This window comes from Equus przewalskii, chromosome 26 (assembly GCF_037783145.1).
Source record: "Equus przewalskii isolate Varuska chromosome 26, EquPr2, whole genome shotgun sequence".
NCBI classification, from domain to species: Eukaryota; Metazoa; Chordata; class Mammalia; order Perissodactyla; family Equidae; genus Equus; species Equus przewalskii.
In genome coordinates, this window is record NC_091856.1 from 11,404,255 (window position 1) to 11,419,746 (window position 15,492).

At 37.8% G+C, this 15,492-nt stretch overlaps 1 protein-coding gene across 3 annotated transcripts in view; it reads left to right on the forward strand.

The window, feature by feature from the left end:
- The window catches only part of SLC44A1 (solute carrier family 44 member 1), a 179,466-nt gene that overhangs the window by 95,497 nt on the left and 68,477 nt on the right, over positions 1-15,492 (forward strand). For all 3 annotated transcript variants that reach the window (XM_070596197.1, XM_070596195.1, XM_070596198.1), the window contains exons 5-9: positions 1,111-1,204; positions 8,730-8,899; positions 10,866-10,955; positions 13,875-14,014; positions 15,209-15,395. In XM_070596197.1, the coding sequence (XP_070452298.1) occupies positions 1,111-1,204; positions 8,730-8,899; positions 10,866-10,955; positions 13,875-14,014; positions 15,209-15,395 (681 nt within the window). The remainder of the gene's footprint in view (positions 1-1,110; positions 1,205-8,729; positions 8,900-10,865; positions 10,956-13,874; positions 14,015-15,208; positions 15,396-15,492) is intronic.

A 15,492-nucleotide genomic window follows, 5' to 3' on the forward strand; every position in this document is an offset into this window, starting at 1 on the left:
GAGATGGCATGTGTAGTTGAGGATGGGTTTTGTAATCAAAGAGATTGAGGGTTTAATCCCACCTCTACTGCTAAGTGACCGTGTCCTCTGGGGCAAGTGATTTACCTTATCTCTTAGCCTCGATTTCTTCCACTGTAAAGTGGGCTTAATAATGCCTGCCTAATAGAGTTATAGTAAATGTCATAATTAATATATATATGGAGCGTGAAGAGAGGCTTACCCCACCAGTGACTTTCTAAGAGTTCCCAGCGTGATGGGAGGAGGGGACAGTTCTCTCACCCGTCCCCAGCCCGCCTCTTGTGATGAGAAACTTGCGTGGGGAACAGAACCAGCCTCCAGAATGGGCTTCTCTTGGCCTAACTCTCTGAAGCACTAGGACTGGCAGAAACTCTTGGCTTCTTCAGTAGGAGAATTTTACCATATTTCTTTTCTTCAGTTGTTTGGAGACATCCCTGAATGCAGTTTGGTCAGTTATAATTAAAACTTGACTCTTTAAAAAAAAAAAAATATATATATATATACACACACACACATGTTTATACATACATACATACATACATAAATAGGTATATGTCATCTTGTATAGGGCCTGATATATGGCAGACACTCAGTAAAGGTGGTTCTGGTATTTACTGTTGTTATTACCCTTAATATTATTAAAATTTGTACCTAAATTACCCGTGAAGAATCATTTTTAAATGATTGAGGACTGATAGTATAGACCAATCAAATTCTTATTAATTCTATAATGTTTGAAAGTTGTATATGTTGAGTTAACATTAACATATAAAATTAAAGTGAATTTGGGGCTGGCCCGGTGGCACAGCGGTTAAGTGCGCATGTTCCGTTTCTCAGCGGCCCGGGGTTCACCAGTTCGGATCCCGGGTGCGGACATGGCACTGCTTGGCAAAAGTCATGTGGTAGGCGTCCCATGTATAAGGTGGAGGAAGATGGGCATGGATGTTAGCTCAGGGCCAGTCTTCCTCAGCAAAACGAGGACGTTAGCTCAGGGCTAATCTTCCTCAAAAAAAAAAAAAATTAAAGTGAGTTAGAAAAAGAATTTGTTCGGACTCTGTTCTGTTAGCTAACATAGAGCTTTTCTTTCAACAGGTTCAGCATTATGTACCTACGACCTGAAGCCTTCTGAATATACGACATCTTCAAAAGCTTCTGCTCTTTGCCCGAAACTACCAGTTCCAGCGAGGTAAATTTTATTGTATTTTGCTAGCTTGTGGCTTCTTTTTGTAGGTAAATTTTGAACTGTATGTGTTATTCTGAGCAGAGTCACTGGATGATCCTGTGGCCCAGATCCAATACTTCTACAACAAAATTTAAAAAGCAGGAATGAAAATGACAACGTGTATTTCCTATCTTTAAAAAAACCACACACAAACAACTTTCCTCATTCTCAGATATTTTTAATTTCTTTTGGGGGCTTACTTTTTTTTAAAGTCATGATTTTTATATATACAAGACCGCTGAATCATTATAAAATCTACAATAAAATTAGAAGCCAAATTTCACAGTCTCCAAAGATTCTTTAAATTGATCCTAGTAGTACTTACTGAGATTAATTTTTAATGTACTTTGTAAATTTAAAAAACGTGCCAGTGCTTATTCTCCATAGTTTCAGGCTGTATCCTTTAGGTACATTTCCTATCATAGGCTGTTTGCCATATCTTATCCAAGGTCTTTTTCAACAAACATTTATTACTAAGTACCTACTGCTTATAATGGATACAAAGGTAAATCAAGAAATGTTCTTTGTTTGGAAGGATCTCAAGGTAGTTATAAATAAAGCAAATTTTAAAATTATAAATAATTTTTTTAAAAAGGAAATAAATTCTCAAGCATTGTAGAATATATCCTCAGAATTAAGTATAGTGCAGGATTAGGAGCATATCTGATCCTGAGAATCTTGTGACACATGTGTGTGACATGAGACAGCTTTGCCAGGAATACTAAATCGAAACCACTGTTATTGTATCTCAGTGTATTACAGCAAGCTAATGGTTAAAATTTTGAGACTCAGGGGCTGGCCCCATGGCCAAGTGGTTGGGTTCACGCACTCCGCTTTGGTGGCCCAGGGTTTCGCCAGTTGGGATCCTGGGCGTGTACTTAGCACCACTCATCAGGCCATGCTGAGGCATTGTCCCACATAGCACAACTAGAAGGACCCACATGTAAAATATACAACTATGTACTGGGGGGCTTTAGGGAAAAGAAGGAAAAAGAAAACAAAAAGATTGGCACCTGAGCTAACATCTGTTGCCAATCTTAAAAACAAAAAATTTTGAGACTCATCTTATCTTATGTCTGCTTTCCTTTGGCTTGCTTATGGTGTAACTAGTGCTTTATGAACTTGAATTTGAAATTTTCTGTTGAAAAGCAGACAAAGGATACATCAGTTACTTGGATTTCCAGTACTTCTAGTCTTGTCAAGTTGCTTCTGAAATTAAAATGTAAAGCCTATGGACTTAAAATAAAAGGACCATTTTAAAAGATACTAAGTAAGAGAGACCTACAAATTTTGGGCCCAGAACAGTGGGTAAAGAGACTCCATTCATGGAAATTGAGAATATTAGGGAGGCTGTGACGGTAAAGAAAAGGAGGTCCTTTGAATTGAGACATTGGAGAAAATTTATCAAAATAAATTCAAGAAAAGCGCTGTCCTCTTATCTACTCAGCTATTAAAGCCTGTTTTTAAATGCATACTTGTTTTTGAGGACAGTCGCTATTTCAAGGCATAAACCTATTATAAAAGGATGACCAGAAAGCCTCGGTGTGAGAAGGAGGTTGATCTGCTCCTGATAATATGGATGGGGCAGGGATGGGGGCCAGTGCATATTGCAAACCCTCCTCCGCCTCTGATCTCTGACTCCACCATGTTGAGGACCGTCTGTTCCCGGTTATTCTGAGTGTTCCAGCCTTGGCTGCACGCACACGCATGTCTCACATATGGCATCCTAAGAATATTCACTGCAAGACAAAACCTGGTAGTAGGGGCTTGGGTTTTAGAGATGGACAGACTTGGCTTCTAACAAGGTCATCCCCTAATGTCTCAATAATCCAAGATGCAATGATGAACCGGTACCCTTCTGAAACTGACTGTATACTATGTTTCTGCTGTAGTTAAAGATCCTCATGTTCTACTTATTTTAGTACTTCACAATCTAAGTATCTTACCACTTTTGTCTGAACTCAGCCTTTTGGAAAGTAAAAGAGAAGAAACAGCTGACAGAAGGAAGGCAAATGAGGACGTTGTAAATAATCATAGCTTAGTATTTGGCAAGCAAAGTGAAAGGATCAGAAAACAAGAATAAATTTGTTTTAATAAAAAACTTGGGTCACTCCCCTGTTCCATGCATAGTATTAGATACCACATCTCCAAGAATGAGTAAGATCTAGTCTCTGTCCTTAAGACGCTCTGTCCTTAAGAAAAACAGAGACTACGTTTTTGGTGACTTTTTTAATATGCACCAAAATACCAGCAGTAGGCAAACCTGTGATGCAGGCAAATGACCCTCAGCATCTTTCCCATCTCTTTTGCTGTTCTCCTAGGAGCACCCCAGTGGGACAGAAAGAGCTGAACTCTGAGTCCAGATAGGCCTGGGGGTGAATTCTGTGTCACCATTTTCTGTTTGTCAGCTTGAGCAAGTCTCTTAACCCCTCCGTAAGCCAAGTTTCCTCATATGTAAAATGAGAATATTAATACCTCTCTCATAGAATTGTTGTAAGAATTAAATAAGATAGTATGTGTCAAATGTCCATCATTGTGCGTGGCATTTGGCTTAGGGAGTGTTATTTCTCTCCACCTCTAGAGCCTCTCCCTTCCCCCCAGCCTTCTTGCGTACCCAGGCACCTTCTGCAGCTGAAGGCAGTGCCTGTTTTAGAGAAAAGCAGTTGTAGACGAATCTGCATAAAACACTAGCGTCACATGATGGCCAAATGGTTGCTATTCTTAAGGGCTTTTGAATTTTAAAAGCAAATGCCTAGAAAGGGCCTATTTCTCCAAATTCATAACTCTCTATTGGTGACTTTCTAAGCGTGGTAGCAGTAGAGAGACTAGCTAGCCCATATATTTACAATTCTTAAGGGTTTAGGTACAGCTAGAGAAAACTGCAATACTAGGAAGAGATGACACAAATTCAGTTTATTCATCAAACATTTATTTTGGTGTCTCTGGATGACAGAAATGATACTTGGTGTTACGAAATTATTAATATGATATGGACATGAGAAACTAATAGCCAAGAAAAAAGTTACCTATTCATATTTTTTAAATAAAGGATTCAAGGTAAATTAATATTTTAAAATTATCTCTTGTGTACCAGCTACCATATCAAGCTTCTCATGTGTATTGTCTCATTTAACCCTCACAAAAGCCTGTAAGCATATTGTCCCTAATTTATATATGAGGAAATAGAGGATAAGAGAAGTTAAATGAATTAACCAAGGCCACACAACTAATTATTGGAAATCGTAATTTGAATCTAAGATCTTGTAAAGTCTATACCACAGTTAGTTTTAAAAAAAAAGAAAAAGAGTACAGGAATGGAAGAAGAGAGAAAAGAAAATGAAGTATATGAAAACTTTGTATTTTGTATGAAAACAAAATATTGCCATTAGATTCTTGACATTTATTTCCTGCCTTTCCTATGCTATAGAGATATGCTGGAACCCTTTATTATTATTCTTTCTTAAATAAAACATTTAATTAGAGATCATGTGTAATTGTTTATTTATAACCTGAAGTGCTAAAATAATTGTGTGAGCTGTACCCTCCTGTCTTCTCCTATGAAGGCAATATGGATAAGAGATATTAGGGATGGTCGATCATCATCCTTTGAGGGAGCTCATTAACTGGTAGTCTGGACTTAAAGGCACATGGACAGTATGTTTGCCAAGGTAAGACACAATTTTCCTGTGAGTGGCTAACTTTTAAAAATCTTTAGAAGACTCATTATAGATTCATTTTGTTCTTGTTGACTAATGTTTCAATAGTGTAAAACAGCATCAGTTCCTAATGAGATTACATTGACTTCGTAAAGATTCAATATTCTGTGGGCTTCAAAAGGTAGAAAAAACTTACTATAAATAGAATTCTGTACGCTTATCCTCTTAATTAAGAGGCACAAAGTGTGTCATTTAGGTTAGACATTAAAGTAGAAATGATCTCATATACTAGGTTTCAGAAGTATTTTCTGAGAGGTATATGGAATCAGCTAACTCATGTCTTCTTAAGTTCGTTATATTACACGGATTTAAATGGTAGAATATAAGACAAATCATTTCAATGCCTTGATTACTTAGGTTTTTGAATAGGAACATAATTCAAGTATAAGAACTCACCATGGTTGGTCGAATTGTTTTTGTTAGAGGAAAAGTTGAGAAAAAGGAAGGATGTACAAGGGAAGGTAGTGCTTTATACTTTAAAGCTAAGTATTTAATTTTGTTTTTTACTACTGTGTCTAAATATTCTCTTCTCTTTTATTTGCCTTCTATTTTTGTTATTCCTGACTAGTAAGGACGGATTTTCACCATTTTGACCATCACGTAGACAGTGTAGTTAATCAGCTTGTGCTAATTTTATAACCTTCAAATTTAAGGCTGTCGGGGATTTTTTTTTTTTTTTTGACTGACATAGATTGAATTGTAAGGGACTGTTAATATTGTGCTCCAAGTCTTTGAAAGATACTTGTAAAAGTACTCCTTCCAATTGGCCAAGTGTTTATATATGGAGTAAAAATAACTTAAAGGGGTAGAACAGATATTACTCAGCATTTCCTCTTAAATAAAAATGAGGGATTCGAATTTTAATAGTATAATCCTTCCCTTTTCAAATCATCTGTCCTCATTCTAAGTCTGAAAAGCAGAAAAATACTAAAGGTACTGGGCATGCTGCTCCTATTAATTTAGAATCATTGATCTATGGGTGGGCTCTTTATTTTTTTTATTAACATGATTATTATTATTAAGATCTAAAAAGCCTTCCAGAGGACTTATTCTTGCCCTTTCAACTAACAGATGGAGGAACTGAGAGAGAGAGTGATGGAATGACATGCAGCTGCACAACCTTAGGAGCATGATCTAGGGCTTTTGAAGTGAAGTCCAATTTTTTTTCCTTTATCACAGGCTCCAGTCTCTTTTGGAAATGATATGTATTTCTCTTTGAGTCTAAAAAGACATCAACACGGGCCAGCCCGGTGGCGCAGTGGTTACGTGTGCACATTCCACTTCGGCAGCCCAGGATTCGCCCATTTGGATCCCAGGTGCAGACATGGCACCGCTTGGCAAACCATGCTGTGGCAGGTGTCCCACATATAAAGTAGAGGAAGATGGGCACGGATGTTAGCTCAGGGCCAGTCTTCCTCAGCAGAAAAAGAGGAGGATTAGCAGCAGTTGTTAGCTCAGAGCTAATCTTCCTCAAAAAAAAAAAAAAGACATCAACATCCTATTAGGATATGGGAGATGTAGGTGGAGCCACCTCTGGACAGAGGATAAAGTTCACTTACAGTTCTCTGACAGGAAAGAGGAAACAGGAGAGCAGAGCCGAGAAAATTGATGGATATTAAAAACAAGAAAAAGACATCAATAACCTTAAGGTGGATCTATGTCATGTTCAAGGCTGGAGGCAAGTGAGTTAAACAGAGGCTATATCAGAGATGATAAGGTAATAAATAAAGCAGATATAAAGGTATAGATAATCATAGAGCAGACAGGACTTTAGTTTTGAAGGACAGAGAACCAGGCTTTAGTTAACAATATAGGTAGAAGTCCTTAGACAGGGACATTAGCCTGGTAGGGACAGTATCTAGACAGCTTCAGGAGAAAAACAGTTATAGGGTACAACAAAGTTGTCAATTTAAAGGTTTCTTTCCCAAATCCACCTCCATTGACTTAGGAACTGATAGTTCATCCTATTTGACTCTTTCCTGTAATATTTCTAACTAAATCCATTTCACTGAAAAGTATTCTGTAATTTAATATCTTCTTACATTATTAATGAAACAACTTTTGGTCAAAAAACAATAAGTTGCATACCTGTAATTCAAGCATTATTCAGAATGCTCTGGCTTTCCACGATTTCTAATAGAATATCAAATCTTTGGCCTTGACTTTCACTAACACCATCGGGGAGGTATATACAAATACACCACAGGTCACAAGAGGCAAATTTTTTTAAGTGAACATTCATGTGATATTGTCACATCATCATTTTTGGATACATTTTACTGAAGCATAAGTAAGGTAGGGCTAGATCTTTAAAAGTATATCATCTGTTGTTCCATGAAGTTAAGCAGCGTGGAAAGACTGTTTATTCTTGCTTCCAGTGGTACTCATTTACCAGCACTTAAGAAAGATCAACACACAGTTCGCTTACACTCTTATTGTTTCTTGAGGAAAGAAACAAAGATAGTGTTTTGTTTCGGGCCATACAAACTTGCTTTGCTGAGATTAGGAACCTTGCAATTTGGTGTGCAACCATATAATCTCCCACTGATTCGATCAGAATACAGTGCAAACCAAGAATGAAAACATAACTTGTATCATTCCAGTCAAAAATGTTGTGTTAGAGCTATGATCGATAGCCCCACAAATAATTCTGAAAATGTGAGATTTGTGTTAGCGATGGCTAAACTTTAAATTAATGCACACGTGAGTGTGTATTCATGCATGGGCACGCCTATGGGCTCTCTTAGGATCCAAACAATCCACACCTAGGGCACGTTCACAGAGCCTTGTTTACACTCTCCCATTGATTAGATGTAGCCCCGGATCTCAGAAGCTACAGTGGAACCATCCTGTAACAAACCAGGTTTATGTCACAGTTCACACACAGCTATGTTCCTTCACTAGTAAAAGCTGCAGTCAGTGTAAGCCTGATATAACTAATTACCTCTTTTGTGGACACAAATAATCTCATAATAATAACATAAAAAACAAAGGAAAATAGCCCAGAATCCTGTGACCCTAACATATCAGAGGGTTTTCATGTTTGTATTTTTTCTGTTCTTATTCTTATGTATATATATCTTTTATACAGAGATGCAATCTTCACATTAGATACAAAGGTTTTTCCCCCTTGTACTATTACGTCCTAAGTGTTTCCATACATTAGTATTTATGGTTATTGTTTTAAATAGCTGCACATTATGCTGTATGTTGATGTTTCAGAGGACTAATTTATATGAGACTTATTAAGCTTGTGCCCCAAATACCTTTTTGAATCTAAGGTTCTGTATGCTGTTCTGCTAGAGGAAACAGTCTATTAACGGTGGCACATTTCAAGCAAAAGCGTGTATGCTTTTTATTTGTAAATCGCTTATTTGTTTTCAGTTCAATGAAGTGTATGTTTGTAAGTTTTGTCATCTGCCCCTTGACTGATAGATGTATAGGCTGAGGAGTTCAAGTGTTTGGTTTTGCTTTTGGTAGTTTTGTATGTGTGTACGTGTGTGTATATGTGTGTGTTTCTTTTCAGAGGGGAGGGTAACGTCTTCTGTTGGAATATGCACTCCACCCTCTGTGATAAGGTTGTGGTAAGATTTGCGTCACTCCCCATGACAGTCATCTTCATAGCATTAAGCTCACAGCTCTTAGCTCCCATACGACGTGTGGAGGGTGGAGTGTATTGCAGTCATATTCACCTTTCATTTGTGTGTTTGATGTGGCATTTATATTAAGTAGGAGTAATTTTTTTTCTGATTTTTTTTTTCTTGTGTCACCAGTGCACCTATTCCATTCTTCCATCGCTGTGCTCCTGTGAACATTTCCTGCTATGCCAAGTTTGCAGAGGCCCTGATCACCTTTGTCAGTGACAATAGTGTCTTACACAGGCTGATTAGTGGAGTAATGACCAGCAAAGAAATTATATTGGGACTTTGCTTGTTATCACTAGGTAATTGTTTTTCTCATTATTAGCTATTGCATAGTACTGCAGTAGAAGACTGTTGTGTCTTTTAACCAAAATATGAATACACTTGGGGATGCTTACAAAATGTTTAACTTCCCATAGCCAAATAATTGTTTCAGATTATATATAGTTAAAAATCTATACGTATTTTTAAAAAAAAACATACTATATATATATATATATCTGAAACTCATTTCCCTTCTTTTTCTCTCATTGGAGAAAACTGGTGTTTTCCCAAACTTTGGTTACTAAGTCTCTAATAACCTTTAATGTGATAGCAGGAGCCTTCTTTTAATGAATCAACACCCCTTCGTTTTTAGTTATGAATCCAAAAGGCTTATTTGCTTATAACAAGAGGCCACATATTCTCTTATATATATTCATCAAAGAACATAGATTTCTGATAGATTAATTTTGAAATATGTGATTTTTTTTCATTGCTACAGTTCATAGTATGACTGTACTGCTGGAAAAATTAGGAAATCTCCACTTGTTAGCCATTGAGTTTTCTGATCAATAAGTAGATAATATAATCAAATAAAAGTGTTGTTTTTGAGATGTAAATTCCCTGTATTATCCTAGGACTATATGTAGCCATATCAGAATATATAGACCTTTTTAGCTGGGTAGGAACCGAACAATTACTTCATTACATAAGTAAAATCAGTATTTATGCCTGTTAACAACAATTATAGTCACTGAGAAGACTAGCTGTGTTTCCGTCGTGTCATTAGAGAGTGTTTTCTTTGTGCTTAGGTCGTACTTGACTCAACTGAAATAACGCTGTCCATGTGAAAAGCTATTTCTGTGATATTTGAAATGCTCCCATCTGTTTTTGGTTCTTGTACATTTATTGCAAAAGTGAGTAGTTTAGTAATGTTACCTAGTGACAGATCCCAGCCATTTATTTGGCTTTGCTAATGGCCCAAAGAAACTTGACTGTTAGTCTAGTTTTATATAAAAATTATTTGGCTTTTGAAATAGTTGAATACTTTAACCAAGAAAGAAAATCCAAACCTTAAAAATAGTGATAATAATGTTGTTAAGCCATTGGAATTCCATTTTTTATTACAGTGGTTCTCTGTTGAGGCTTAAGATCTTTGTTCTTTTGTCTATGAAATGGGCCTTTAGATAATTAAAGATGAGCAAATTATAATTTCAGAAATGAATTTCCCCATGCAAGGGTTAAACCCTCCCAGTTTCTTTTTTGAGATTTTTCTCTCAAGATTTTAGCACGTTGGAGTTCAGCCTGGGATGGGTAGAAGAGTTGGCTAAATAAGTCAAACTAAGCTTTGCGCCTTTTTGAAGAGCTTCTCAGTCAGGACCCCTGACCTCAGTTGAGTAATGAGGCCACAGGAACTTTGGCCTCAGTAGCCTGCGGGAAATCATTCTATAGGGTCATGTTATCTCTTGGAGTTTAGAGGAAAAACAATCATAAAAAGATAAAATACCATCTAGTTTGTTGACCAACCATCAGAGAACTTGGTCTTGAAATGCATAGATTTACTCAAGGAAGTGTGGCAGCTGATTTAACTGATCTCTGTCTATGTGTGGTAATTTTTCTGGTCACCAACATGACATGTCATTCTCTACACTCTGTGTGTGTCATGTATGTTTGTATGTGAGTTCTGGTGTCTTCGCGTACTGAATCCACAGCAGTCCTGTCCTGTTTTTGAGTCACCATGTGCATTTGCATGTATTCTTTTCTGTCATTTGTTTATAAACCCACAGTTAGGTGCCTTTGGTTTCAAGTGATGCTATTCAAGTGGCACAAGACCCAAAGTCCAAGTGCAAAAGCAGCCAGTGTCCTTTCTTACCTAAATTGGGGTCAAAAACTTGTCAATAGCAACAAATTATTTCCCTAGGAGAAAACGATTGAAAGAGTTTCTCTTTATATTGGCCAGTGTTTTCAAATAATATTCTATGTGTTCTCTATTTATCTTCCCTGCAGTTCTGTCCATGATTTTGATGGTGATAATCAGGTATATATCAAGAGTCCTTGTGTGGATCGTAACAATTCTGGTCATCCTGGGTTCACTTGGTAAGCTGCTTATGGCCTTTGTTTTTTAGTAATTAGGATTGAGCGTTAAAATTTGCTGTTTAACAATCCCTCAATTCAGAACTACTTTAGTTTAAATAATGTTCCTCTTATAAGGCCTGTGAATTCAATTATAAACTGTAAAAGGACTGGTAAGTGGATTATGCTGAGGTTAGTCCACTGTGAGATCACTAATTCAAATAAAATGGCGAGGTCGTTGGCATCTGGAACAAAAGCAAGTGAGGTACTTTTTTAAAGGGGCTAACATTTTTCTGTCTGTATCCGTTTTGGAGGAAGAGCCCGAGAGAAAAGAAAGCGATTGAGGCTCTGTTCTGCTTCTTGCTCTTTAATTTTCACTGGATTCTTCCCATGTTCCCTGCCTGGCAAGTGAAGGGAGCCTTTCCTCATCAACTCTTGAGTCTCTAAGATTGTCTTTGCCTTACATGTGAATATTGAATTTGTTGCATATAAAATTCTTGAGGTAGAATATGTTCCCTTGTGTCTGTACTTTTTTTCAGAGAAGAACTTGGAGACGAGCCTAAATTTTGTTTCTTGGCCCATAACCTATCTCACTGACCTAGATGTTTATATAATTTTTTAACTTATCCTTATAATGTAAAATTTTTGTCTAGTTGTGAATCTTAACTAAGTTTGCCTGTGATCTCTCTGGGGGAGATCTTTTTCAACTTGAAAAGTTTTCCTTATTTCTGTATTTGATTATTATTTCTCTTCCAATGGTTTTCTTCTTAAGGTCATTATTCATGCTCCTGATATCATCTTCTAAATTATCACTTTAATCCTTGTGCCATTTTGTTTACATTCAGGAAGTACTCTTCAATTTTATCTTCCATGTCACTGATTCAGTTTTCTTCACTTCGAGTTCTGTACTTGACTACCTAATTTTGTTATTCCAATTTCATCTTATTTGCAGTTGTTCCTTCTCTCAGCCATCTTTCTTTTCATTTCATCTTGTCTCCTTTGTATGTAATTCTGTGTTTAGATGGTGTCTTAGTTTGGGCTGCTGTAACAAAGTGCCATAGACTGGATGCCTTATAAACAGCAAACATTTATTCCTCACAGTTCTGGAGGCTGGGAAGTTTAAGCTCAAGGCACCAGCCAATCTGGTGTCTGGTGAGGACCAGCTTCCTGTTTCTGGCCATCTTGTTGCTGTGTCCTCACGTGGCAGAAGTGGCGAGGAGCTCTCTCAGGTCTCTTTTATGAGGGCACTAACCCCATTCATGAGGACCAAACTCCTATGACCTAATTATCTCCCAAAGGCCCCACCTCCAAGTACCGTCACACTGGGGATTAGGATTTCAGTATATATCTATGACTTTTAGGGGGACACAAACATTTAATTCATAACAGATGGATGGTTTTTACCATAAAGCTGCTTATAATAAAAATTGACTTGAATCCCAGCTCTGCCACTTACTAGGTGTGTGATATTTGGCATGCTACTTAACTTTCCTAAATTTCAATTTTATCGTTTGTAAAGTGAAGCTAGTAATACCCACTTAATAATGTTGTGGTGATTAAATTTGGTCACATCTGTTGCACAGTTCCTGGCAGAAATTTAAATGTTGAATAAATGATGTCTTCACTGTTGTGAACAGTGTCCTTCTTGCTGTCATCATTATTTTCTCATTCTATTTTCCTTGGACTTCAGCCTTTCTCTCCTAACTTTTTATTCCTGTTTGTAGAGAATGCATTTTATTGCATTTTTTGAGGATATATTAAACAGTTTTCTAAACAATTTTCTTGTACCGTCAAGATTTCAAAATGGACGAGTTTCCCTTTCTCGCAGATAGTTTTCGTAGACTCGTGGTTGTTTTGGTTTGTTTACTCATCTTCAATAGAAGAAAAATTCACGCTCAGCGTTTGCCAACAGTAGGATTGGAATTTCCCTTTGACACCACTCACTCTTGAGCGCAGATGGAGGGCAGGTTGATTTGCATAGATCTCAGCCCAGTTTCTTATCTCCCAGGTATTTATTTCATCCACCTATGCATATACGTCTCTACTCTGAATCTTCTGTTTCTTTACCATGACCTATAAGGCCTTACAGTAGGATCTGGTCCCCAGCTCCCCATCTGCCCACATCTCTTACCACTTTCCCCCTTGCTCATTGCTGTAGCCACAGTGGCCTCCTCCTTTCTCTCCTATCAGGTATGGTGGTCCCATCTCAGCATCTTAGACCTTCCTATTACCTCTTGCCTAGAAAACTCTTTTCTTGGATGGTTCCATAGATTGCCTTCTCCCTGTCTTTGATTCTTTTGCTCAAATCTCATCTCACCAATGAGGGTTTGCTAACCTATCTCCGCAGTTTAGTTCTCAGAATCTCTGAACCAGTAATGAAGGTAAAAACTCCCATCACTAGTGCTCACCACTGTCAAGCTATCAAAGATTTCCTACCTTTGGTGGGAAGTCCTCTTTTGATCTTCATTTATTCATTGTACAAATATTTTATCAACTGCATGGCACTGGGGTTATGGTCATGAGTACAAGAGAGAACAGCTGTGCCTTCCTCAGCTGCATTGCTGGTGTTGATGACCCTTACTGGCTTCCTACAGGGTCACCAGCTTAAACAGGCATTGAGGCTCTCTTTGTGACCTGTTCCTCCCAGGGGTATGGCTGTATGGCTGGCTGTCTCTCCGTCTCAGAGTCAATAATAAATACAGTTGAAGGAAGTTCATCTGATACACTGAATGATTTGTAAGTGCCTAATATGGAAGATGATAGTGGAGTCATTGGAGCGCCCCTTATGCAGGCAAAAAGTTATAGGCACACACCTCCCAGCCAAATGGATTGTCGCTGCATTAGTCCCACGATGATGTGTAGGAAGGGTCCAAAAAATTGAGGATTTATGTTACACATTTTCTTGTGCTCATTATGGCAGAAACAATTCTTTTTTGTCTCCAGGTGGCACAGGTGTACTGTGGTGGCTGTATGCAAAGCAAAGAAGGTCTCCCAAAGAAGCAGTTCTCCCTGAACAGCTTCAGATAGCTGAAGACAATCTTCGGGCTCTCCTCATCTATGCCGTTTCAGCCACAGTGTTCACAGTGAGTGTAGACTGAGGTGTATCTTTCAGTTCCTGTTTTCACTTACAGGAGATCATTAATGAAGCAGGAACTCACCTGTAGCTGTTGCATGCCCAACCCTGATCTCCATTAGACAGGATCTCTGTCCCACAGTGCAGGACACAAAAAAAGTCTGCAGAACGCTCCCCTAATTGATGAGTGCTGTTCGATGCAACGTTTTGTTCTGCACTGCCTGCTTTTTGAGAGAGGATTTTCACCTGGAATATTTACATTATCATTTGCTAGGAAGATCATATTTCTTATTGTCATAAGATAATGTAATTATTTTTTTTTAAACAGTTGTCTTTGCTACAGAAAAGTATGTTGAGAAATAGGCCACCGCATGTCACTCCATTTACTTGTTCACTAATTATTTTCCCGTTTTTTTCCTTTTAAACTTTTAACAACAATATTTCAAAAATATAGGTGAGCGTCGCTGCCAGGCCACTATACCGTAAAATTACTAGTTAACATGTGGTTCCTCTACACTCATATCTTTGGTTTATCACCTTCTCCTCTCTGAAAAAAAATCTCAGTGCCCTTCTCGGAGTAGTCGCAAGCTTTTTATTAAGCATTAGAAACAAAAAATAAAGCCACCGTAAAACCATTGGTGTGAAAAGATATTTGTTATTGATGTACAAATGTTCATTAGTCATCTTTTAAGTACAATTTTCTGTGCCAGATGCCAGGGCGGGGTGAGCGAGGACAGAGGGTGAATCTGGCATGGACCCTGCTCTTTGGGAGCTCTTTGGTCCAGTAAGGGAGATGAGGTACAAAGACTTCCTGTACTTTCGTAGTCATGGTATATGGTCTTCTCCTCTGTTTTCAGAGTGACAAGCATATATCTATTCAAATAAATTAAGAGTCTCATCCTGACTGACAAACAACATGTTTTGATGCATAATGAGTGGAGAAAGGGAAGGCAGAAGAATTTTGGGGTTGAATAAATTGAGAAATCCTTTTATGTTTAGCTTTAAAGGACATTTTCAATATACAGTTGAAAATGATAAGTGTTGTAAGAGAGATACAGACTGACAAAGTATTATTGGGATTCAGAGAATGCACTTCCTCATTTTGGAATGAAGGGTTATGTTAAAAATTTCCACCATTGTTTCGTTTCTGTTTTCACTGCTTGAAACAGTAACTGGAGCCGTTCCCTCCGTTCTCTCCATACAGGTTATCTTGTTCCTGATAATGTTGGTCATGCGCAAACGTGTTGCTCTCACCATCGCCTTGTTCCATGTGGCTGGCAAGGTCTTCATTCACTTGCCACTGCTAGTCTTCCAACCCTTTTGGACTTTCTTTGCTCTTGTCCTATTTTGGGTGTACTGGATCATGACACTTCTTTTTCTTGGTACTACTGGTAAGAAGACATGTTGCTTCTTTCTCTTAGTGATGAATCTGATTTGCATTAAAATATTTTAAAACATCAGAGAGCTATAATCTTAAGACATTTATTG